The sequence below is a fragment of the Apostichopus japonicus genome, chromosome 2, assembly GCF_037975245.1.
Source record: "Apostichopus japonicus isolate 1M-3 chromosome 2, ASM3797524v1, whole genome shotgun sequence".
In the NCBI taxonomy this organism is placed as follows: Eukaryota; Metazoa; Echinodermata; class Holothuroidea; order Aspidochirotida; family Stichopodidae; genus Apostichopus; species Apostichopus japonicus.
The window spans coordinates 2,963,897-2,989,118 of NC_092562.1; the positions used below are offsets into that span (position 1 = coordinate 2,963,897).

General features: G+C 36.8%; 2 protein-coding genes across 3 annotated transcripts; one reads left to right on the forward strand and one right to left on the reverse strand.

Moving 5' to 3' along the window:
• Positions 1-328: 328 nt before the first annotated feature.
• LOC139974146 (DEP domain-containing protein 1A-like) lies at positions 329-15,655 on the reverse strand. Of its 2 annotated transcripts, none has more exons than XM_071981099.1 (10): positions 15,470-15,655; positions 13,539-13,810; positions 12,636-13,046; positions 11,989-12,167; positions 10,935-11,075; positions 8,857-9,843; positions 5,652-5,821; positions 4,455-4,631; positions 3,272-3,439; positions 329-2,999 (listed from the first exon to the last, which is right to left on the reverse strand). In XM_071981099.1, exons 1-10 carry the CDS (start codon positions 15,515-15,517, stop codon positions 2,862-2,864), a joined length of 2,691 nt encoding a protein of 896 aa, XP_071837200.1. In that variant the 5' UTR covers positions 15,518-15,655; the 3' UTR covers positions 329-2,861. The 2 variants fall into 2 exon arrangements, with proteins under 2 accessions (XP_071837200.1, XP_071837194.1); XM_071981093.1 differs by having other exon boundaries at positions 8,857-9,906.
• A 735-nt stretch (positions 15,656-16,390) lies between these two features.
• LOC139974169 (probable rRNA-processing protein EBP2) lies at positions 16,391-24,962 on the forward strand. The gene is made up of 9 exons (XM_071981135.1): positions 16,391-16,547; positions 18,397-18,480; positions 19,448-19,605; positions 20,346-20,469; positions 20,669-20,758; positions 21,676-21,757; positions 21,976-22,075; positions 22,936-23,083; positions 23,591-24,962. The coding sequence occupies exons 1-9, from the start codon at positions 16,407-16,409 to the stop codon at positions 23,735-23,737; spliced, it is 1,074 nt and encodes a 357-aa protein (XP_071837236.1). The 5' UTR covers positions 16,391-16,406; the 3' UTR covers positions 23,738-24,962.
• Positions 24,963-25,222: the final 260 nt, after the last annotated feature.

The following is a 25,222-nucleotide window of genomic DNA, read 5'->3' on the forward strand; positions in this document are numbered from 1 at the left end:
TCAGAACTGGAGTTGGTACGAAGTATAGGCAGCCGCACAAGCACCGTTTTGGCGCAAACTGATCAAGGAAATATAATATTTTATGCCTTGTTCTACGGCATGAGTGTTCAGCGGCACGCAATTGATTATTTAATTGTTTCCCCTTAAATTCACCACATCCTTCCCGTCTCCTAATCCCTTATGAATCGGAGACATGGAATTTATAGAGCATACAATGAAATGGTTTCATTTTTTCTGAGTACTGTTTTAGTTCCTTGATTACCAGAAATTGAATGGGGCAGGAAAAAAAAAATGCAATTCAAAATAAATACGTGACGTTGAAAGCCAGTACATTAACATGAATGATTGTTTATTTACTACTGTACCATATAAATAGGTTAAAAAAAGCACAATGTTTAAAAAAAAGTACACATTCCATTAAATTTCAAACAACAGTGATATTATTTATATAAAGATCTTACCTGATCAAATTGATTCGGTCAGCAGTGAAAGTGACTGAAATGTAAGTCTATGCTTGTTCCTTTTATTTGAATGAGTTGATTACAATTACACTATACGAAAATGTACTGTACATATATATATTATAAAACATGCCAACTTCATTTGCCTTAAAACTTCCATAATTGTTGATTTCCATAGAATGCAGCAAGGGTAAAACCCATAAAGCCTCCTTGCATAACTGAAGGCTGTAGTGAAACTAAGATTAAAACCTCTCTTACCTACCCCCCTCCCCCTCTTTTTTTTTGGCATTCTAGTTAATTTGTAAGGTTAGTCCATAATTGTTAAAATGATATATTTTGTGAAGTCACAATAATAACTAGATGCAACAAAAGACTAAAATGTATTTACTGTTAGTTTCATTCACTCTAGACACAGACATGCAGACAACCAGTTTGGATTTACCTCTTAAAAGAATGAGTCACAATTTACAAAAAAATTACAAAAGTTGATGAACCAGTCAGCATCCATACATCAACAATAACCATTGACATACATGTACACATCGACATTTATCTCATCAAGTCATTTCCTAGAAGGGCATAAGGATGTTAGAACACTTATCAATTATAACAACTTAACTTTAATTTGATTTCATCTCTTTAAGCATATTTATTTGGTTTTGAATTTATTCCCACACAAGACTGTATTTATAATAATACATTCATTTGGGAGAGATGTGAATATTTTTTGTCTCTGAACTATTATTCACCAATTTGTAAATTACAGTAAATTCTACAGATCTGTGACAAAAGAACTGAACAAGTGCTTATTATTGTAGTTTTCTATTAAATGCAGCAATCATATCGACGAGTTGAACAACAATGACCTATAGGCCACCCTAGCTGAAAACCTGAGGTACTAGAGGTTTCACTTAAGACCTTATATACATTATTATCAATGACTTCAACAAAATAAATATTACAATTAGTAATGATAGATACATTCACATGCACATACTTACATACATACATTGAAGAAAACAAGGCTGTTTCATTAATGTTACATACCATATAGAGTGTATATGCTAACATATACAATGCTAGAATACAACTATGATGCAGGGAGGGGGAGGGGGCCAGCACCTGTTAGTGCTAACCTAGGCAAGAGGGTTAGAGAACAATTTCATTGAAATGTTTAAAATTGGAATACTGAAGTGATATTAGTTTCACAATTCCCAAATGTTTCATCACTCTACCCTTTCTGAGAGGTAATTAAAGCATATAGAATAACAACTCAAGTTTGATGTAGCCTTAAGTTTTTTGCTAACCCATCACGACATTGAATGAGACATTACATTGAATGACATGAGACATGACATTGAATGAGCCAAATCACATTCATTTGTTACCAAATTAGGTAGAGGATTATCTTATATTGACGACATAACAACATTAATTTACTGAATTTTTTATTTGACAACCAAGACAGGCAAACTTTAAAACACAACAGTCATCAGAATATAAAACATCAGAAAATAGAATGTAATGACATGTCACCATGGTAACTTAATATATATATATATAATTAAAATCATAGTGAGTTGGAAAATCAAGAACAGTGAAAAAACTTCCAGCCTCCACCGAGATCCGAACACGGGCTTCCTGCTTTATATGCGGACACCCTAACCACTATATATATATATATTTACTGGATCAAGTTTAGTCTATTGCATATAATGCTTGTAATAGAGTTTTCAAGGAGACGTTTATGGTTGCCATGGTGAGAAGTTGGTAAATTGGGTTCTGGCCAGATTTTCCTTCTATAATGTTCATTTCAAAAGTCCCCTCAAATTATCGTCATTGCTTGCTTAACATTATGATTTAGCTTAAAATGAGCTTTACTCTAAAATTTGTTTGTATAAAAATAAAAATTGGTTAAATATTTTAGAGACTCTGGGAGCAATAACACGGCCAATTCATGCAGTCAAAGGAGACTTGACATCACAGGTGGATGTATATTGTATAAAAATGTCTTGTATAAATGAGTTACTACTATTATATTCAACATTTCTTAATTTGTGAACAGTACTCAGTGGTGTGTGTAAAGTGGTGGTGGTAGGGGGGGGGGGGGAACATGATTCAATCGAGGTATTTCAGAAGTTTACCCCTGGGAATAATGAGAACACTGCTAGGGGTGTACAGCCCTTTTTCAACCATACACACTAAAATCAATAGTACTCATTAGCACAATCTCGCATTTGGAGTTACTTTTAGACAAATATTTATTGTCTAACTATGCCTTCTTTTTATTTCTGTTTTTCTGGGGGAGGACACCAGCACAATTTAGCCCCTCCCTCCTCCCCCACCTTTGAAATCCTGTGCACGTCACTGATGGAACTCTTCAAAATGGTCAATGCCGTCTTAACGAATTGGTTTGAGCCTCGTGAAAGATCTTTTTAACATTGGTTGCTTAATCTTTGGTTTGGTTGGAAACAGTTCGGCTTCACTAGCTGCTGTCGGGAGTCGCTTCTTGTAGATTTCGGGATAAGCTTTCTGAAACTAAAAAGAACAAAAGAGAAGAAGAAAGAAATGTAATAGGCTCTAATAAAAGAACAAAAGAGGGCAGGAAACTTACTTATTTAAATTGATTTAAATGATTGATTTAAAATACAGCAGTACTTTTCTGTTCATGTGGTTGTTGAGAATTCCAAGACCAATTGAAAGTTTTAAATATTATACATACATTGAGCAGTCCATATTAACTTTGGTTTAATGTGCTTGATTCCAACGATTGGCACACTCCTGACTCGGCTTTCTGAAGTATTGCTTACCACTTTTAGCCTCTTTTTCTTCTCCTTGACTTCCATGTTCTTATCGGCAATTATCGTCTCCAACAAGTCACTCATGGCCTTCTGAGATGTCGTCTGAATATCATTCTGATATTCTTCCTTGGTAATCTGCTTACAGTACACAACTGAGGAACCAGCCTTTGCATTATACTGCAAATGAAAGTGTAAACGCATCACTAAGTTTTGTAGGTGATATTATTCATTTATAATGAATCAAACTGACTTTCCGTATCTACAACGGTGTCCAGCATTTTGCAAATTTATGCAAGTGTATCTAAAAGGAAATGATGATCTGCATTGTTTCAGGATATTTGAAGGGGATTAGCTTAATTAAGGAGGTTAGTAATCCATTAGTATAAATATAAACCTTTGCTTCCAGCCAAACCTCATCGGCAAAGTTTCATATTACAGCATGCTACTTTTGCACAGTGAAAACAACATATATGGAGTTGTAACTTAAACATGATTCAAACTATTACTGCCTTCAAATTGTTGACAGGTTGTTGTTGACAATTGTTGTTGTTGACAATTGACAATTCATAATCATGGACGTTAAAATATGAATCTAAGAGACTGACTTCGGTCAGCTTGCGGCTTTGATAAGCCAATGATGGCTTCTTCGTGAGTTCCTGCTTGCAGGAGGATCTAAAATACATACATACATTTGGTTTCAACTTCACCTCTATGCATGCAATTCATAAGTACCAGAAAACAAAAATTTGAGAATCCTTTCATGCTTTAGCTGCACTTTACTTTGGTGGCCAATTTTTGTTCAAACCCATCCACTACTATCATGCAAAAATTAGATTGCAATTGATCACCATGCCACCATCCCAGATGGGTTTTTCCTCTCGACCAAATGAAGGTTGAGTTTGAAAAATAATTACTGAATTTGATTTGATCCTGAACATATTTCACCACATTGTAGTCTCATTAAACAAATAGAAAATGATATATAGATATATATCTAATGCTTGAAGCTGATAAATCAGAATTAAATAAAATGGCCAGTATCGTTCCGGCAAAACCTTAGATTCATTGCATTTGTTATTCCAAATATTGGTAGCTTAAGACATATTCCAAAAAGATCAGTTTCCACTTGGATAAATCAATTAGAAGCTTATGGTCATTGTGATACAGTACTTAGGTTTAAATACAGTCCTACCTGTGAACCCTGTTCCAAGTTTACTCTTTCACTGACATCAGCCGTCAGGGCAGCGGATGAGGCAAGTATTGTGTTGAAGTTATCCAGGAGGTATGACACGATTCGGTTGGCGTATGCTTCGTCGAAATCCACCTCTGATTCAGTTCTCAGGATGCAACGTGTGAATGTATGTAAGAGCTGCATTTTAAGAGCAAATATAATTTTTGAAAAAAAAAAAAAAAAAAAACGCTCAATGGAAAGTGTCTAACGAGGAAAATTAACCAGCGATTAAGAAGGTTTTCATAGTTGATTATATTAGTACATTATAACATGCATCATACATTATATACCTAACTGTGGGAAGAATATTACAGGTAAGGGATCAATAATCTAATGACATAAATAAAATGATGAAACATCTCATCAAGAGGAGAAAATTTAAACTATTTCACAATTTGTTTCTTAATTTTTAGTATTTTATGCTATTCTTATGACCATAATAGAAAGTTGAAAACTCTGGATCCATTTACAAATGCAGCCAAATATTTGCCTATGTACAGATTATTTACTATACAATTTGAGTACTTAGCAATAGACATCACATACAGTATAAACCTACTGTACACTTTGTATATAATCCATACATCCTACTGTACATACATAATTTAAGTATCTGGAAGAGAATATGTTCCATAATTCACATTGTTGAGGCAACAGTGCCATGGCTACCTCACAAAGCAGAAATCAGCATGCTGTTATCAATGAGCTCTCATTTTCTAGACCTAACCCCAATCTTAATACGAGCATCAAGAGGGTGTAGCATCATAAACCTATCAATGATAAGTATACCTGAGTTCAAGGGCGTAAAAACCGGGGGCTGGGGGGCGCCAGCCCCCCAAGTGAAAAATATGGTGGGGCGGAAGTAACATTCCGCCCCCCGCTTCGCAAGTCAGAAAACCCCTTTTTCATTTCAAAATGAGAAAAAAAATCTCATTTGGAGCACCAAATTGCATCTAAGGCCAGGTGAAAATGCAAAATTATTTACAAAATGGAGTGGGTGTTGAAGTGTGCTATATTGCACCAAGTTGCATCTGAGGCCACCTGGAAATGCAAAAAAATCCAAAGGACCCCTTAGACCCCTCCCCCAGGCCGGCCATCAGTCTTCAGCCCCCCCCCCACTCAAAAGTACCTTCCTACGCCACTGCCTGAGTTACTCACCAAGTCTCTCTTGGACTCCTGTGGGTACAGTTGCAGCTCTTCGTTCCTTTCCACTTTACTCATCATCTTGAAAAGAAGATGAAGTTTCCGTCTGTTTGGTGGTGGCAGCAACAGGAGCGCCAACCTCATAGCTTCTTCACAGTAAGACTTATTAGCTTCTAACTGAAGGCCTGATAAAATGGAAGCATTCAAACAAAATTATAAAACAGTGAGAAAAATAATCAAAGATGCAACATCACTGGAGAGTTTCCAATTTAAAATTAGTCGATTTGCGAAATCGTTCCCTCTGGCAAATACCATATTAAGATGGAATGTGGCAGAGTTTTTGTTACATTAAAATGTCACAAACCTGCTGATATGTTTGTTCCTCTTCACATCTTCCACTCTTATTTTTCCTTAGCCTTCATGTTGCTCGGCTGAAAATTAGCCAACAGGTGTGCTTGAATGTCTTAGAAGCTATTATTAATTAATCTTCAACTTTTTTTGTTTTAAATTATATATGGTTGTAAAAAGAATTATTATTATATCACTTCATGCTTGTTAGTTGTGACAGTATTAGTTATAGATAGATGAAACTACTAGGAAATACGGTCATGAGACTGGACTGGAGAAATGCCACACGTCAGAAACCATGCTTAGGTCACGTCAGACATTACAGTATATATATATAGAGGTTATGTGCAACAAATGTCAAATACAGTATTTCAAAATATTATTAGCGTATGATGAGGCCAGCAAGCTCTAGAATGATTACTTCTGAAGAAAAAACACACCGTGGAACCTGTATATGGCAGTCGGTCTGGTACCCGAACTTTGCATATTTGACATACCTAATTAATCTTAACCAGGTAAGATTTAAGGCCAAAAAACACGGTGGAACCTGTACATGGCAGTACCCAAACTTTAGCTTTGCATATGTGACATACCTAATTAATCTTAACCAGGTAGAATTAGGGCATCCCACATCCATATAAGGAGGTGCATGTATGAATGTTTGATAGGCTATTGTTATTAGGTCTAGACACCATAGCTACAGTGCATAGTGTTGTTGTTCCCAATTCAATCTGCTATATTACCATGAAGTCGGTGAGGGTATACAAACTACTCGGAGAAAAGGTCCCACAGGCAAAACCGCTTTTCTTTTTACAACTGATCCTTTACAACAGCATTACTCACATATTAAATACAAGACCTATATAAAGTAGAAATATGACGTCTTGATTTTAGCACAAATTTAAATTTTTTGATAACAGTGGATTTATATATTGGTTATATACCATATTATTATCAATCAATATTATAACACAAGAATATTTGCAATTTTCAATTTTCTAAACTTTCTGTTAGTATTGTAAAAGGTTGTAATATGCCCCTAAATTGTCCAATTAAGATATGAATAAACCCTGGGCAGAGGCTAGGAACAAACAATTAGAACCGCTAACCTGAATGCATTTACCTATGCAAGCTTTTTAATTTTGCAATAGATATCACTCTTTTTTCCCCTCTCTCTTGCATAGACTGAAAGATACTTCTGGAAACCAGTTATTATTTCTGCTTTACCTTTACCTGAGCATCCCTCTACCATTCAAGCACAATTACAAAACATTAATAAGCAATTTCAAAACTAACTTAAGAGGCAAGTAACAAATTAATTTAACAGCAAGCAGGAAATTGGAACAAGTAAAACCGGTGGTATCTGACTAATCTCTTTTCTGGTTCACTGTTCATCATTCAGGTTATCTGAGTTAATCAAGTATTCCGAGTATATGTATTTCTCTAGCACCCTCGACAAGTCCACTAATTTAAAGGAGATGCCTCCTGGGTCAATCCATGGATAACAAAATCAACAAGATTTTTGGCCAATTCCAATTGGACATCTTCTTAGATTTGGCTGATATTGATATAATGTGTTCCCAGAATGTTTCAACCAAATAAAAATGGGCCAAAAATGTTACAATTTGGACATTTGGTTGTCAGGATAAAAGCCACACATAGCAACCAAAGTTAAGCATTGATGATCGTCTAAACAGCTCTTAATTCACTTCTACATTTGTGATCACTTTAAGGAGTAAATGTTGTCTTAACTTATGTAGATGTTGTGAAAGTTCTATTGCCATCTTTCCATTTAGCTGAGGGGTTACCAAAATTTTGTCTTTATGTCACTACGTCATGCCTTCTACCTGACTGTATAGCACCGTAACTTTTGCAATAATGTTGAACTTTTAGTCTCCAATCCAATGGGAGCCATGATCCAACCATTTCCTCTGTTGCGGTAATCGTATTTATCAAACTATGCGAGAAGAAATATACTTGAAATATTTATATTTTATTTTAAGCTTACGCCACAGACTGAATGTAGATACAGCATATCCTAGAGATGATGATCTTTCTTTGCTCATCTTTTTAATGATAATTAATTTCTATTTAATTAGGCCTCATCAGCACACCTCAATGTGTGAATGAAAGAGTAAACTACAGTATGTTAGTCATCATTTTACTATTCAGTGGGTGAAACTAATCTAAAATGGCATTCATAATTAGTCCCTAGTGAAGAGATCTTTGAAAAGGAGAAGCACTATGTCGGGAATCTATGGCACTCAAGAAAGAAAGTGAAACCTGGCATATTGATAATTTTCATTTATCAATTTTTGAAAGGTTTTCGATGAAAATTTCAACCTAATGATCGACCCTACATTTTATACCTTAAGCAAAACTTGGTATAAGATGGTTTAAAGTGACAATAAAAAATTTGAATAACTTTCTGTTAATTTTTCACATTTTCTAAACTCACATGTCTCACTTGTAATATGATATTTTGTAACATTGAACAGAAATCTTTCATAACTAAAAGTATGAGGTGAACAGGTGAGTTTGAAGCATTCAGGCTAATTGGTAAAAGAGTCACTCAAGCATGATGGGTGCCGTGTGGTTGCAGCTTTTGTGCCATGTAGAGCCGTCTACATAATAAAACGCAAAGTTAGCGAATTGTCGCCGATGTCGACCGATGAGAAACAGACGAGATGGGAAGCACATGTTAAAAGAACGTTTGGTGATTTCAGAGTGAAACTATGCAAGATGCAGAGGAAAGGAAAAAGTGTATAGGAATTTTCATAATGTCAAGCACACAGTGGATGAACAGAGCAAGCATGATGTGTGCAGTGAACAGATTGGATGAATGTCAGCACGCTAGGCGGTCTATTCTTACTTGGGACGTCTTCTCTCGCCGAGGTCTCTCCGTCGACAAATATCGGCGTCGAAGAACGAAGCTCGACAGAGCTGACGCTCTTACCACGGAAGAAAGCTGTCCCTGAAAGAGAGCTTTGAGAATCTTGGAAGAAAGTTGGAGAAGAATTTGCACTGTTTGGATTCGATCTGACTATTTCTGACACGGAGAGAGTGGCTCTCAACGGGGCAGGATAGGGAGGTGAGACTCTCTTGTCCCTCTGTTCCTGGGTTCTGTCACCAGAAGGGCAGCTATCGCTCGGTGACTGCGTCATAGCGAGAGATGTCGAGCCGACCTCGGTTGAGATTAGAGGCTGGGTTTGCGGAGAGAGACTCTTGCTTCGCTTCTGAGTCTCCTGGAATGTCGATGCTACGACATCCGGTACCGATCCACCCAGTCCCTTCTTAGAGCCAGCCCCTTTCTTACCGATCAACTTATGGAAGAGATCTGATGCAGAACCAAACTTTTTTGAAAGTTTGAAGCTCCTTCTACTCTCAGTACGACCTAGTCCTTTGGGTTCCGATGGAGTTGACTCATTGCGACGGCAGTTCTCTCCTGGTGAAAAATTCTCTCCCTCCAAGAATTGAGCTACATTTTCATATTCATTTTTCTGAGGTGAATAACCAGCGAAGGATCTCGGCCTTCCATTACTCAAGAAGTGACTGTCAGAGGCAGTTCTTTTCTGCATGGACTGAATTCTCAAACTTTGTGCCCTGGATACCTTTGCTGTCGATCTATGCATCTTTTTTATATATATGTTGTTAGACTTATGAGTTGGACCCACGCCATCTTCCTTTCCTGTGACCGCCTTGTGCAGATGACCGACGCTTCGGCTTTTTGTGATGCAGAAGATACGTTCCTGGCTTCCAAAGCGACGCTTATTATCTTTGCTGACGTCCTTCCTCCTCCCACTGTCTGTCGTACCTGATCCATTCCGATTATATTTGCCAGGTTTGGAGGGTAAAGGGTCTTTTGAAATAGAAGTGGATGCTGGAGGTTTTACTGTACCATCATCTCTGCCCTTGCCCAACACTATATTTGTAATATCGAGCAAAACAAGTATGAAAACATAAATCGGTGCTCGAAAAATAAAGAAAATAAATACATGTTAACAGCCGGCCGACATGCTTCATCAAAATGAATTTAGAATGGCGGTGTTTTATATCATGCAAGCCAGGAAAGGAATACAAGAGAAATGGCACAAAATGAATTAGTGGTATATAGTGTCGTATGAACTGAAAGGGATAACAGAGACTATGGGATTTATTAATACAAAAAACACAGAGATTGTGAAACGAGACACACTGATAACATTCCCAGCTTAATAGCGTGTTTCATTGTTGAGTTAATAAATAATGTCATTTTGGACTACAGAAACAGCTCAATTTCTGCTTTGGTTTTTTTTTTTAAATCGAAATGATTGTATTTATCACCCTGGGAAATAATTCAACTGTGTAACAGGATGTCTTGTTACAGTATGTTTCAGCACATCTAACAATGATTTCAATTTCCGTAAGTACAGTAGGGGGAGGGGGAAACTCATTTCACCAGCTAAATATTTTACTGAAAAACACAGTTTTATGTGTTGTCCCATGCATGACATCCCAAATTCTTGCACAATGTAATTATCTGTATAAATTTAATAAAAAAAATTCTCAGTAACAGAATGCACTGCCTGTTACTGTAGCATTTGGGCCCATGTGTTTATGTTTACTTCCTCTGTGATATAAACTTTTGAAATTTTAGACTTTGTTATCCCTTTAAGGCATTTTCAATGACTCCTGGTGATACATGACGTGCAATAATAACTAATTTTTCAACGTTTCTCTGCGTCAGATGACATATAATTCTCACATGAAATATATGTCTATATATATCTATGATGTCATCATTATCAAATTAGGTTTAAAATCACTTTAAACTTTTGAGAGATGCTACTCCTGTTAATTTAAAAGTGATTACAGACCTGTGTCTTTAAGCCTAATGTTCTTTCCACAGTTGGAGATGACTGTTAAAGCGAAATATTATGAAGGCAAATTTACAATTTTATATTAAGTTACCGTAAGCTTGGTTAATAAGGTTGTAGAGGTTGAAGGTCATGAGAGGTTCTTGTAGACTTTGAAAGTAGTTGCTGATGGTATGGAAGACATCTTTTTCAAACCCATCATAACTTGGAAGCTCAGAATCTTGGTTTTGTGGCCCTGAAAAAAGAAGGCAAAGACAATCCAGAGGAGAAGAAGATCGTTTTAGACGCATTGGAGATGTTGAGAACTCAAAGATGTCACATTTTAACATGCGAACAAACAACAATATTTACTTAATCAAATCCATAATTAGTCAACATTGTGACGAATTTGCCCTACAAAACTTATAAGTGTAGTAGTGTACCCCAGCAGACTTTCCCCTGAACTCCACTGACCCTTGTATGTAAGCTTGACTGGTCAGGAATGTAAGGAATCTGATATATGTATGAAATGATATTATTCAGACTGGTTTTAATAGGAATGTAAGGAGTCTGATAACTGTATGAAATGATATCACTCAGACTAGTTTTAGGAATGTAAGGAGTCTGATATCTGTAGGAAATTATATTATTCAGACTGGTTCTAGGAATGTGAGGAGTCTGATAGCTAGATTCCTAACCATGGTGGTTTGACGGTGGCTTACTGCACCTTTTCCAGAAAAAAACTAACAAACCGGACCGCATTTCTGTGAAACAGTAAACATGGACCACGGAATATGCTTTTTGACAACACATACAGCCTTTTATCCCGAAAAAAGGCCATAAGCTGCATAAAACATCAACTTATGATAAAGTCCGATCTATACCTTACAGATAGATCAAAGAATTCAGAGAGGTACTAGCTGTAGATATCAGGTTTTATTCATGAAATATTCCCTTTCAACATCCCATAAAGCCTTTTCACACCCAAGAAAAACTTTCATCCCCAAGAAAAATTAAAACATCAACTAACAGTAGATGTTCTGTTTTATACTTGGAATATATATCCCATGAAGTCTTTACATCCACAAGTGATTGTCAACCTAAAACATCAACATACAGGGTATATGATAAAGATGCACACCTTTCAAATCTATACAGAGTGAACTTACAGTTAGCAATACACTTCATAGCTGAAAGGACCCAGTGAGGTAGATCATCTGTTTTATCTGAGATAACGACAACACCGCTGCGACTGAGTTGAGTAGAGTTGTGAATGATAGATTTGCCTTTAATGGTAGTTTCATCGACTACACCTTCTAATGTGAAAAGCCATAACAGCCTCTTTAACCTGGAAAAAGGAAAATAATCATAACTTAATATCTTCACTGCTACAGTAGATACCCACTAGATATACAACACACAAGAACTAACACTTTGAACAGGGAACTCACACTATGTACAGGAACTCACACTATGTACAGGGAATAAATATGTCCAGTATATTTGCATTGCAAAATGCTATAACATGGGCAAATTGCTGTACAAGTGCCAAGATGTATACCAGTTTTTAAACAGGAACCATAGAATTTTACACCGGACAAATTTCAGAGCCTTTCAAAATTGTTACATAAAATTTGAACATTAAATCATGCCCTGATATACTGTATCTAAGTTGAATGAATTTGTCTTTTCTAAATGCAATGTTTAACTACATAATCTAGCAGTTCCTTTGAAAAGATTTAATTACTGCACAATACACATGTATAAAAATACGCTAAGCAGCAGCTCCTTCTCAGCTTGTCAACATTTGTTTCACCTTGCCAGGGCTGCAGTCTTCCAAACAGCCTCCGTCTTCTGCGACCTGGCTCTCGATTCATCTTGTCCATGTCCCTTGACCGATGAGACCGACGCTACGGACGATGAGGAAGTTTGTTTATCCATCTCCCCGAGTGATCTCGATCTCTTCAATACTCCCGGCTTGCTTAGCCTTCTTCTCTGAGAAGGTCCGATAACTTTCTCATCGGTCTTCTCTCGGTTACCAGATAACAGTTTTGACTTAATATTCCAATTCTCCTCCTCTGCTGCATTCATGAGTTTTGAATTCAGGGAGAGAGGTCGCATGGGACCCCTCGTTCGTGTTTTTTTCGGTGAAGGTGTCAGACTCCTCAAATTGTTCTTTCCATGCAAGGCGCTTCTAAGTTTCTTCATAGGACTGAGATGGACAAGTCTGAGGGCAGCAGTGGGGAAAAGAATCAAATATCAGGAAAGCAATAATTAGCATGGCACTCATCAAACTTTCTATTTAATGAAGAAACAAAACCCAAGCATAATCTTTAACATGTTAAGGGCTGCACCACCAGTGTTTCTGCACCACCAGTGTTAATGTCTTCAAGTGCTCATTACTATATTTTATTTGACACATACAGTAGGGTGGTACAGTCTACAGTAGGTTGCTATATTTGGTGCTTGAAATATCGAAGGCTTTAAATGCATGTTTACATATCTGTACTTAGTGGCATTGTTTTGCATTAGCAGCTACATGTACAATTTCTTTCATTTTGAAAGATCTAACAGAATTTAAAGTAAAAAGAAATCGAAGACTAGTACTGTAGAACCTGCATGCTTTACAACTTTTGAGGCATGTCGTAATACTGGTCAACCATGTTGGCAAATATATTACACTCGATTCACTGTAATATCAAACTGCACTTGAACTTACTTATAGAGACTACCATTGTCTTCAAAAGGTTCTTTAGAGCCTCCTTTGAATGGCTTGACACTTTCAATAATTTTGCTTTGTGCGAATTTCTCCAGGAGTTGTATGGCTTGTTCTCTCGTCACCCATGGTCCATAATTTTCGTTTGTTTGTAGATAATTGTGTAACCAATCAACAGCCTCGTTAGACATAAAACAATCATCATAGAAGCGCATTTTCCATCGGTGTCGCTTTGTTGGGATTCCCGAGCGAAAATCACTTACAATTTCATTCCACTGAAATAAGAATGGAAAATATGTGAATACAAACCGAGTATGCTAAAAACAAAAAGAAATTTATACAGTATAATCGACTACTCCGTCTAGAACTGCATATTCACAATTGAATTAAAATACACCTGCACCTTTTTCCAGTTATATTATGTAGCATTTTGTTATTGTATGTATGTGATAACAGAATACAGATAAGCTATTTTCAGAAATAGTAGCAATTTTTCTCTGGATGTTAAACCAGAAACTAAACATACATATTGCTCAACTGCAAAGAATGACAGCAAAATCCACACACACATAAATGACCAATTGATGGAAGTTGAGCAGCCATGTGAGACTTGCTCTGTCTTGGTACATGTACACCAATCGTTCAGATTTAAAGTTCTACCTGGACTATTTGTTCTGATTGATAAATGGGTCATTCCGTGTCAAATCACGGATGGCTGTGGCTTGACCCTCTCCAAAAATGACCACCCTCTTTGCAGGATTAGAGCACCATGGAATAAGCATATTCTGAAAAAGTTTATGTGCTTCAAAATTGACCAAATTATCACACTGTGGCATTTTCTTGATTTTTGATATCTCAGCAATTAAACATCCGGTTCCCACTACCTTTCTATTACAGAAGCCTGTAGACTCTATCCCATAGAAAAAAATAATTTAAAAAAGGATAAAGCAAATGTTGTCTTATGGAAAATAATGATTTACAATGCGTTCCTGTGATATATTTACAAGTTGTGCAGCTCTAAAGTTGTTAATTATGCTGTGATTCAGCATGAGGAAGGGGTTTTATGCCAATTCTACCAACCTAACAATGTGAGAGTTGAAAGGGTTTTTTACTTTAATTATGCTTATTTCCTGATTTACCAAGCATACAATTAATATAGTAATTTTTAGAACAGATGAAACTACAACATACTCCAAAATGGGGTGATATAACATGGAATGACAGAAGGATCTGTGAACCTAGGGGCCTAGAAGAGTTAACAAGGCCTACTGTACATAGCCAGTGCTTTTGAAACTGGCTATGACCTACTGTAGCTCACTGAATATAGCCTAGCCTAGTAACACTGAACTATTTGACTATCTGCACATAGGGACTACATCTGAGTCTGACCTGAGTGGTACTTCTTCCACTTCCATCCAATCCCACATACAGCCACGGGCCTAGCACATTTCATGGCCATGAAATTTTTTGATTGTGTCCAAACAGTTCTTATCTTCTAACCTTTAATCTAGGCTGGTCTAACTGTTATTGCCACTGACTGTAGTAATAGTATGTAGCTCACTTAGGGTCCTAGGCTTAAGTTAAGGCTATAGGTCTAGGCCTAGTATAAATTAATTTGCCTCGGGTAGCCTTGTTTACTATAAAGTAAATATGAAAATTAAACTCAAGCCATTTAAAAAAAATTTCGGATGCAAATCTAAAATAAAACTTGCATAACTAGTACTATAGCCTTAGCCTAGTAACAGTTGCTGTTTTGTAGCCATGTAGGCTAACTAAAATTAGACCTAGCCAAGGCCTGCAAACTCTCATTAGTGTCACTGTCAGGATACAACTACAACTATGATAGGATAGCCTAACGTTAGGTGTGGTCCACCAATCACATTCCTTCTCCGTCGGCACCATGGTCAAACGTTGGGCTACGTAAAATACTTTACCATTCTTGTAGCACGAAAGGGTCCGATCATGCCTTTTGATTTATCCATGTTGCTTGACTAGAATAATGTAACTAGCTGCTTGATCTACAAAAAATAGCGGTGCTCCTTCGCCAAAATGCCAGGTAAGTCTTAATCATTACGTACCACTACCTAGTATCTGCTACTAATAATGACAGATTGAATTCTGTTCAAACATCCCACAGTATAAAAGATTGTTTATGATTGGCTGAAAGACTTCCTCAATAAAGAGTGTGCCCAGAATTGGTATTTCAATATTGCTAATAATTCTAAGGCACAAGTACTATGGAAGGCCAAGTACATTGCTTATGGAACTATCGTCAAAATATGCAAAGATATATCGTTTTATTTTTAATTTGATTTATTCGCAAAAAAATAAAAACAAGAAATTCAATGTAGAAAAGTACGTTAATTATTTTTTTCCCCTTCGTTTCTCATGGAAAATGTTTTAGTAGCAACTTCCGTTCTACTGGCCAGAGGTAACAATCGATGTAAGAACCCCAGCCATGATACATCACCATAGTTAATGAGTTATGATATCTATATTCACCAAAAAAAAAAAAACCCCAAAACCACATTAGTGACAGGAAGGGGGAGGGGTAGAGGGATGAGGGATCCACAACCATAATATATTATTATGTGTACGGTAACCTACAGCATATCTAGACACACACACGTCTATTTCTGTGACATATATTGTGTTCTCACTCCATATGAAACCAATTAAAAACACAACGAAGCGATTCATGGATCATGAATGGACCTATATTGATAATTTTGCGATTCATTGATATGCATTTTGGTTCCTGAAAGGTATGTTATGATTGCTTTCATAGAAAACCATTTCTAGTTTAGAACATAATATTTGAGTGCGTTGGTGCAAAAGACATCAAAGACCATGTGTATATCGGATAGCTGTATGCACCCACTTACACATGTCGCAATAAAAATCAGCATGGAGGAAAACACGCTAGACGTCCGCGAAGAAAATGAAGAGGATTCAAATTCTGAGTCATACTCGTCTGAATCTGATGTGGAAACTGAAGTTACGAATCGCCAGGTTGGGTTCTTAGTGTCCTGATTGAATTAATAGTACTCTTATGTAGCGAATCTTGATAACAAGTAAACCGAACTAGTTGTACCCCAACAAAATTTACATGCTAGGCTATTACCGTCGCCATGTAGGCTCTATACTATGATCAATAGTTAGCACAGCCTACACTGTGGATCGTTCTTGCCTCGTGGAACTGGCCTATTGATTAAGTTTATATGGTACTCCAGGGTGGGGTGAATACGTCGTACGACTTTTTTTACTCGGAGTGAGACAAATTTCACATATTCTTACATATATAGCTATTGTTCTGCTTGATGACTTCGGTCAAGCGTTTATCAATTCCGCCAGGCGTTAATCAAGGTATTGTTCACAGCAGTAAGGTGTTAATCTAGTTCTACATATACGTGTGTTAATCTAATGTAATAAAAAAAAAAAGGGAATCGGTCTTCACAAAAAATCTATCAAACCTAATCCCTAAAACACTGATCCATCCTACCGACTGTAACCACAACTTCAAGTTTCCTTAATATTCGGCTGTATCCCGTAACTTTTAACAATTCCCCGAACGTTTTTTATTAAATTGACCAAACCCATAGAAGTATCCCCGTTCGTTATATTGAAGTATAATATTTAATCAATGTTGGTAGAAATAACCCGCAAGGTTGGGCGAAATGACCAAGCTGGTTGGGCGAAATGACCAACAAGGTTGGGCGAAATGGTTGTTGGGCGAAGTGACCAGCTTCACCATGGTGGACCGCCTCGAAATCCCTCAACTGTTTTCATTGTTCATATGTGTAGTTCCTCAGAAATGTATTGATCTTAAAATATTTATTGTTCGATGCCTACGCAACGTACAATTAAGCAGAATTTGACCACAGAATGTCTGCTGTGTCAAGTTCTTTCATAGTATTCATACCCCTAAATTGACACATTTGTCATTTAAGCTAACTCAGTAACTGTAGCGTAGGCCTAAGTATATGTCCATTGACTTTGGATGCTGTTTGCTATGCTCTGAGCCTCTAGGCTCAGACAGGTCAGGTCCCAGAAAGTAGTGGTATTATAATGAGGTAATTTTGGTTAATTTTAGGGGGAGAGGGTGCTTAAAGCTTAAAAAAACATAGTTTGATCAGGATATACCTGAAATGGATTAAAACTCATCAAATATGTAACTCTCCTTGACTGCAATTTAAAGATTAGGTTGCCTGCTGTATCATTAGTAGTATTATATTTGTGGTGCGTCAATTACAAAGGTCGTCAATTATGAAATCCTTTACTCTGTAGTAGTAGTAGTAAGTACATAGTATTGAAGAAACTCTACTGTTGAAGTCACTTCACTAAATTCTTAGTAGCCTTCCAAAAGGGTATTTTTTGGAACACATGACAAGACAGGTCACTTACAAGCAGGAAATGCAAGCAGGAAATGCATTTCAAATTCACTGGTCTGACCTCAGATGAGTTACCAATACTAGTATCATTTTTTAAACTACAAATATCCCAACTTTCTTAGGGAAGGTACCTGGGCCTATACCAAGTAAGACGAAGGAAGGTATAGAAGATTTTGTTGGGGGATATTTCATCATTCATTAGGCTTGGACTACATAGGGCAATCAAGTAGCAGTTGAGCTATTATGGGCCTAGAAAGGACGCTTAAAACTCAGTCAAAAGGTGTTAATGGATATTGCAGGATTCGAGAATATTGCAGCATTTCCTGTGATGTATGGTGTATCCGTACACATGCCAGATCTGTTCAGTTGAAGTCCTCATTTATCTGTGAAAATTTGCTCATTTGGTTTCTTTGTCCGACTTATGATGTTTGTTTACTGTCGTTTAAAATGACTGTTTTTTTGCTTTACAGCTGCAAGATGCTTTCGCAGACGGTCTCCTACAACCTGGCTTGAACTTTATTGACAAACCAGTGAAAGAATGTGCTAATGATGTGGTTAGTATATAAATACATTTGCAAAATGAAAAGTACAATAGTAAAACAATCTGAACACACTTATTTTCATATGTACTAGACGTTGTTGCGATAGTGGGAAACCAGATTTGCATGACCATATGATAGTACTTCTTTCATTACATATTTTGGCAGACATACAATATAGGCCTGCCTATGGTTTCAACAGTAAGAAAGTAGTGAATCTCTCATTGCTTATTGTGATGATGTCATCAGTGCAGTGCAGTGCATTGCAAATTCATATGCAGATATGACCTAGTGGCACTATCAATATAGTATAACTAAGAAATTTAAGAAATTGTTATCATGCAATTATTCACTGTTTCATTTGCATGTTTTTATTTGCTTTGTATGTTTGACTTAAAATCATAAAAAGTGGTTCAACTCACATTAAACTTACTATATATACAAGAAGTTCACACGTTGCAATGCAGGGAGGGTTGCTAAAAACCCCTTTTGAGCTCTTGTCCAAGTTTAAAGGCATTGAAGGCTCGCCCCAAACCGTGTACGGCCATCTGAAAAAGTTAACTTTCCGTTGCTTGCAAGTGACGTTTTGTTTGTGTCGCTACAAAATGCAGATAGTACAGTAATGAAACGTGATACCTTGTTATCTTTAGCTGGACGGTCCTGAGATGTCCAACGCTGTATCGTTTGTTCACTGTGTTATGGTATCGACCGCAGCTGTATGTACTGACTGTACACTAGTGTCTAATTACCGATGGTAGCAAGCTGTGTGTATGTATATTCTGGGATCGATGGTGGTGTCCAACACTTCTGTTACACCTCATTTGAAACTAGGTCAGATTACCGGCATCATACGTTTCTATTGGCGCGAGTCTTCACACCCTTTAAGGAGTGAAGCAACTGTTGATCAAAGATAGAAAAAATTATGAATAATTTTTTTATCAAATGATTGATCAGCTTTTCTGTCTTCTTTTTTTAAATTTAGGGTAGTATGAAGGATATACTCCAAGAGTTTACTCAGAATATTGATTGGATTGAGAGGTTAGATGTGACCTGTGGCCCTGTCCATCCTCCAGGGATGACCGAAGAGGAGAAAAATGAAGAGTTTGATGTTGAGGATTATTTCAAGAGAGAACTGAGATTGTAAGTCATTTACAGCTGTTGTGCTAAGTCTACCCCTCAAATTCCTGTGACAAATTTTTACATAAAGGAACATATATATATATATATATAGATAAATGAAAATCGTAATGAGTTGGAAAATCAAGAACAGTGAAAAAACTTTCAGCCTCCACCGGGATTCGAACCACAGGCCTTCCGTGGTTATATATATATATATATATATATATATATATATATATATATATATATATAATATATTAACAGAAGAGAAAACTACTGTATGATGCACAGGTCTGTAGTTTTTGCTGATTTAAAAAAGATATCATTTGCTTCCAGTTGTGTCTTGGTCGTTTGCACAGTACCACATTTATACCAGCACGTGTGTGTATTTGAGTATTGTATTGAAAAAAATTACTCATTTCCATATTTTTAACTTTACCTGAAACACATTTAGACAAATTACATATGTTTTTATGAAGCTGATGATGTTTCTTGAAGTTATATGAAGTTGATGATGAAGATGATGACGATGATGATCTGATACACATGTCCCTTTCTCTAAAGCTTCCTTTTTTTGATAAACAAGGGCCCTCGACTGCTTTCTTAGTCCAGGTCATTTTCAATTATATAAATTCAGGACAGGAGGTACATGATCGATAGTATTATGCTAACAAAGTATAAGAGGAAGGAGACTAAAAGATGTCTTTTAGAAGCAAAAGTAAGATCATTTCTATCTTTGAATAATACTCTTCTCTTGTCAGTTATCGGCAGGCCCAAGCTGCAGCATTAGAAACCTTACCAAAACTCAACAAAATGGACGTTCAAACAAGGAGACCTGAGGATTATTTTGCCGAAATGGCCAAATCGGATGTGCAGATGAAAAAGGTATTCGTGTACACGATACTTTATGGTTGACATCATTGTTATGAGATGTCCAGTATTGTACCTGTATGTGTGTTAAAATAAGAGTTACTTTAATCGAGAATGACATTTTTGACCAGAAACGAATTGTTTATAATCCCATCTTTTAAGATATTGTTTGACGATGATATGATGTGTCTTTGTGTTTTTGTTTTTAAAACAGATTAGAGAGAAGTTGCTGAAAAGACAGATGTCTTTGGATAAATCAGAAAAGGCAAAGAAATTGAGGGAGATGAGGAAGTTTGGAAAGAAGGTCAGAATAAATTGATAAATATTATTTCATCGTCTGTAAATCCATTACATACAGGGTTTTTTTATTTTACCCTTTTTTTTTCATTTTCAATAAATCAATAAAGCAATAAGTATATTTTATTTTGACAGATTTAAAGCAGAGGTTTGTATTGATTAAATTGGCTAACTGCCAATATGATGCAACTATAAAATCTGATGACAAGATAGTAGTTTGCAGAACGAATCGGATACATAGAACAATAGCATGTCTCTTCCTACAGTATGCGTAGGTTTCCGTACCAAATTGACCAAAATTTCTGAACAATGTGGAAGGTCAAAAGCTCTAGTGGTTAATGTGTGTTGGAAGTTAGAGTGTGTGCCCCGTGACCTTCAGATCCCCTAGACCTAATTAAGACTGCCGGTTCTGCGGTGTTGGTGAGCGGTGTCATCCGTGGAACTTCTTGGTTGTGAACTGGGAAATTGGGTTCTGTTCTGTTTTTTCTTTGGTTTCAACTTCTGTTCACCATGTGATGCTGTGACGATGGCTGGCGTGCCTAACCCTTACTCTGTACTTAAAAAACTATAAAATAAAAGTAAAAGAATCGTAAAATGTCGGATGGGGATAAGCTGTGGGAGCAGGCAATTTGTGCGAACGTTACACAGGGCTGCCTCATAATATCCTAAACAGTGATAATCAAAAGACTCGTACGTCACATGTACGTCGTTGTACGTCAAAAAAGATTTGTTGTCTGTCAGTGCTCGTCTAACAATCATAACATGGATATGGTTTTTTTTTCCAAGTGAGCTGCTGTAAGCTTTGTTACCCTTGGGATTCACTGAAACTAATATTCTGTAAACCTGTAGTTAGATCATTTTGATTGAAAGGGTTACTAATGCCTGGAAATATTGAGTGCAAAGTTCCCACTTATCTTTTCTCAGGTACAACAAGAGGTCCTACACGCCCGTCAGAAAGAAAAGACCGAGATGACCAGAAGGGTCAAGAATATATCCAAGGGGAAAAGTAAGAGATGCGATCGACTTAACGATCTTCACGAAATATCGTGTAGATTTTTTTCAAACCATTATCAGATGTATTGTTGCATTGTGTGTTATGTATTTGTACACCTCATTCAGTGAAAGATACTGTAGGACCAAAATCATTTGAACCTTGTTTGAGGATTGTTTCATAACTTATCTTCCCCCTCTTACTTTCTCTCTCTCTTTTCCTCTGAATTAAAGTGCAAGAGACAGGTGAGGAACTAAAGAAACAACAAGAAAAAGGCAAAAGACGAAATCAGGATCCGAAGGGGAAAAATCCAAACAATCCCCTCACCAAAAAGTAAACAGTTAATTTCAATTTTTTCTATGATTTTTGTTTTGTTACCCTGGAGTTTGTAATATTCTCTTATATCCGGCCGTTACTGTAACATGATCTGCTTGAAAATTTGTTCTGTAAGTCGAGCATGAGGGAATCGTTTTGTGTGCGGCCTTTTATGGAATAGCTCGATCTTTTTCTGTTGTAATCAGCGGGAAAAGTTCTTTTAATATATCTTTGACAGCTGTTTTACCTTACATCTGTCAAACCTGTTATTTCTCCCATTAATTCCTGCTAGGCATAATGATACAGTATGCTAATCAGATTACTAAGGAATATCAGGCCTTTACTAGGGAACATGGTTTTATCTTCACCTTCACCCTGGGCCACAGTACTGACCACTAGGTCACCTTTTACTGATGGTCGTGTTACATGTAGGACATGGATCGTCAAAAGGTGTCCAATAGGCTGAATTTTGGTCCCCCAAAAGATTTGAATTCAGCCCTCCAAAAGAGAATTGGCCCACAAAGTTTGTAAATTATCGATTCCAAAAGTCTTACATGTAACTGTGTGTGGCTTCAAACCAATGTTTCTTTCTTGGGCTTCCACCCTACTAAGTAATATAGGTGACAGGCTATGGAATGTTTGGTCAGAATTAAGAGTTTTTTGACCCAATATACAGACTCCTGTGTGACCCAACACTTTGTTACCTTTGCGGAATGCTATCTTACTAGTACAACAGAATGTGATGTTTTTATTACATAAATTACAGCATGCATTGCTGTCTGTTTTACCATTTCTGAATGTAAAGCTGCTGCTGGATAGCTAAATTTCTGGTACCAGTTGAAGTTTGAGGTTGTTTGTACCATTCTATTTCACTCTAGGGTCAACAAGAAGAGGGAGTATAAGAATTCCAAGTTTGGGTTTGGTGGAAAGACCAGAAGAATGAAATTTAATGACAAAGATAGCCACGGTGCAGAGGAAGACGGGTTCGATGCCAGACGGAATCAACAAAGTTTCTCCAAGCAGAGGGTGAGAAAATGAACCGTAGAGCCATGATTCCAAAACAATGAACGCAACCCATAAATGAGTCACTAAGCTTTTAAAAAGGGGGGGGGGGGGAAATGTGTCCAATGGAAATCTGAGAGTAAAAACTTCCCCCTTGTTAAATGGTGAAAATTTGATAACTTTTGATAAATATATGTGTGCTGTAGTTTACTAACTTTTGGTGAATGCAAAATCCATAATCATTCAATGTGTACATTTTTATTATCAGTCACAAGAAAGCATATACTGGGCAAGGTTTGGTCCTCAGAAGATTAGGGGATTGTTGCCAGCATAGATTGGGGAATCCCAATATGGGTCACCAAGGGAAATAGTTTTGAGAAGTAGAGGAAGGTATCCTTGGTTAAGCGCAGTAGAGTTTCCCTTGGCAAAAAAAAGGTAAAATGAGTCTTTTCAGATAAGAGGCAGCAGGGCTTGCATCTGAAATGTGTAACGTCTTTCGAGTATTAATATATCTCTTTCTCCTCCTCTCAGATGAAGAAAGGAGGTTTCAAGAAAGGAAAGGGAGGAGGTTTCAAGAAAGGACAGGGCACGGCTGCCGGCGGGATCAAGAAGCCAGGAATGAAGAAAGGGAGACCGGGAAAGAACAAGAGAAAGACGATGAAGTCAAGGAGGAAGTGATGTCACCCGTTCCTAGGAGGCCACGGGCGACCATACGGACGGACAGACAAACAGACAAGTAAATGACAACGAGAGACACATCTCTGTGGAATTTGGTGGACGGATGGACGCATAAGTCAAGTCACCATATGGGTGTCCCCGATCGTCATGTGGTCTCATGTTCCATATTCTGATATCTGGTACTGTATATCAGTGGTGAAAAAGAAGTGATTGTTGTACTTCTGTGGGAACCAGTGACTAGAAAATTAATAAGGGTTAAAGGCTAACCAGTTGATAACCCTGCTGGAGATCTGCATTAAGATTTGTGTGACAAACTTCTGTTGTTCATGAATACTGGATTATGATTATTTCTATGAGGAGTAATATGAATTCTGGAAATGGTGTAATAGTGTCTTTACTTGGATATTAAATTGATAACATGCCACTAGTTTGGGTTGCCATGTGAACGTTTGTGATATACCTCCTGCTCTCACCGCAGATGAAAGAAAAAGTCAAGTTTCTTGCATTTTTGTGCCAGTAGGTTATGGGAGATGCAATCACTGTGAGAAAACTGAGATGAAAGCCAAACTGATTTCAGTAAATATTAAATGCTCCGGATCATATCTTTGTAGGGTCTTGTCAACAGTAATAACTGCTCAAATTAGACTTTACAAACCACTTCAACTGTATGATTTAATATTATTGTTCATTTGTACAATAGATACATTTTTACACTCTTGTGATTGGATGATTTTTGTTTGTTTTGGATGAGAACAGTTGAAAGTGCATCATGTTTTATCTCAAGCACTTCTACTTGCACAGAGTTTATGATTGGGCAGAATTGATGAGGCAAAATGTTGCAATTCTTTACCCTGATATAGGTCTTTGAAAAAGTATAAAAGTAAATTAAAAGCAAGTAATTCTTTCCTTTCATCATATTAGAATAAAGTTGGTAATTGACTAAATTAAGCCTTAAACGAAGACTTAGTTATGTGAAATGTAAATAGATGAGGAATGGCTATTGAACCCACTGGCGGCACATAGGAAATGGCAAAATGCAATGGTTTTTAAATGACCCTAATTCAGTATCAATGAGAGAATGTGTTAAAGCCATATAACAGAAATATGTAATAAGGAAGACAGACCCATTCATTAAACATCTCTCTTTGTTTGAAATGAAGAAAGTCTGTTTGTAAAGCTCTCTTAAAGGTTTTATTATGTTGGAAAGGAAAGAGTGTGGTCTTGGACAGTTACTGGCTTGATAGGACCTTAACCTCTTCCCCCCCCCCCCCACAAAAAAAAATGTCATAGTACACATAACCAACCTGCGTTTCAGAGGGCGTACTTCTAGAATTCAATATGTCAAGAAAAAAAATGATCTCTTTTAAAAGCTAAGAATATCAACCTTATCCTGTTATTTACATTTATTTCTTTTATTCTTCTGTTTACAAAAAACTTAAAGAAAAAAGAAAGAAAATTGTCAAGTCTTGTTTTTTGTTTTTCTGA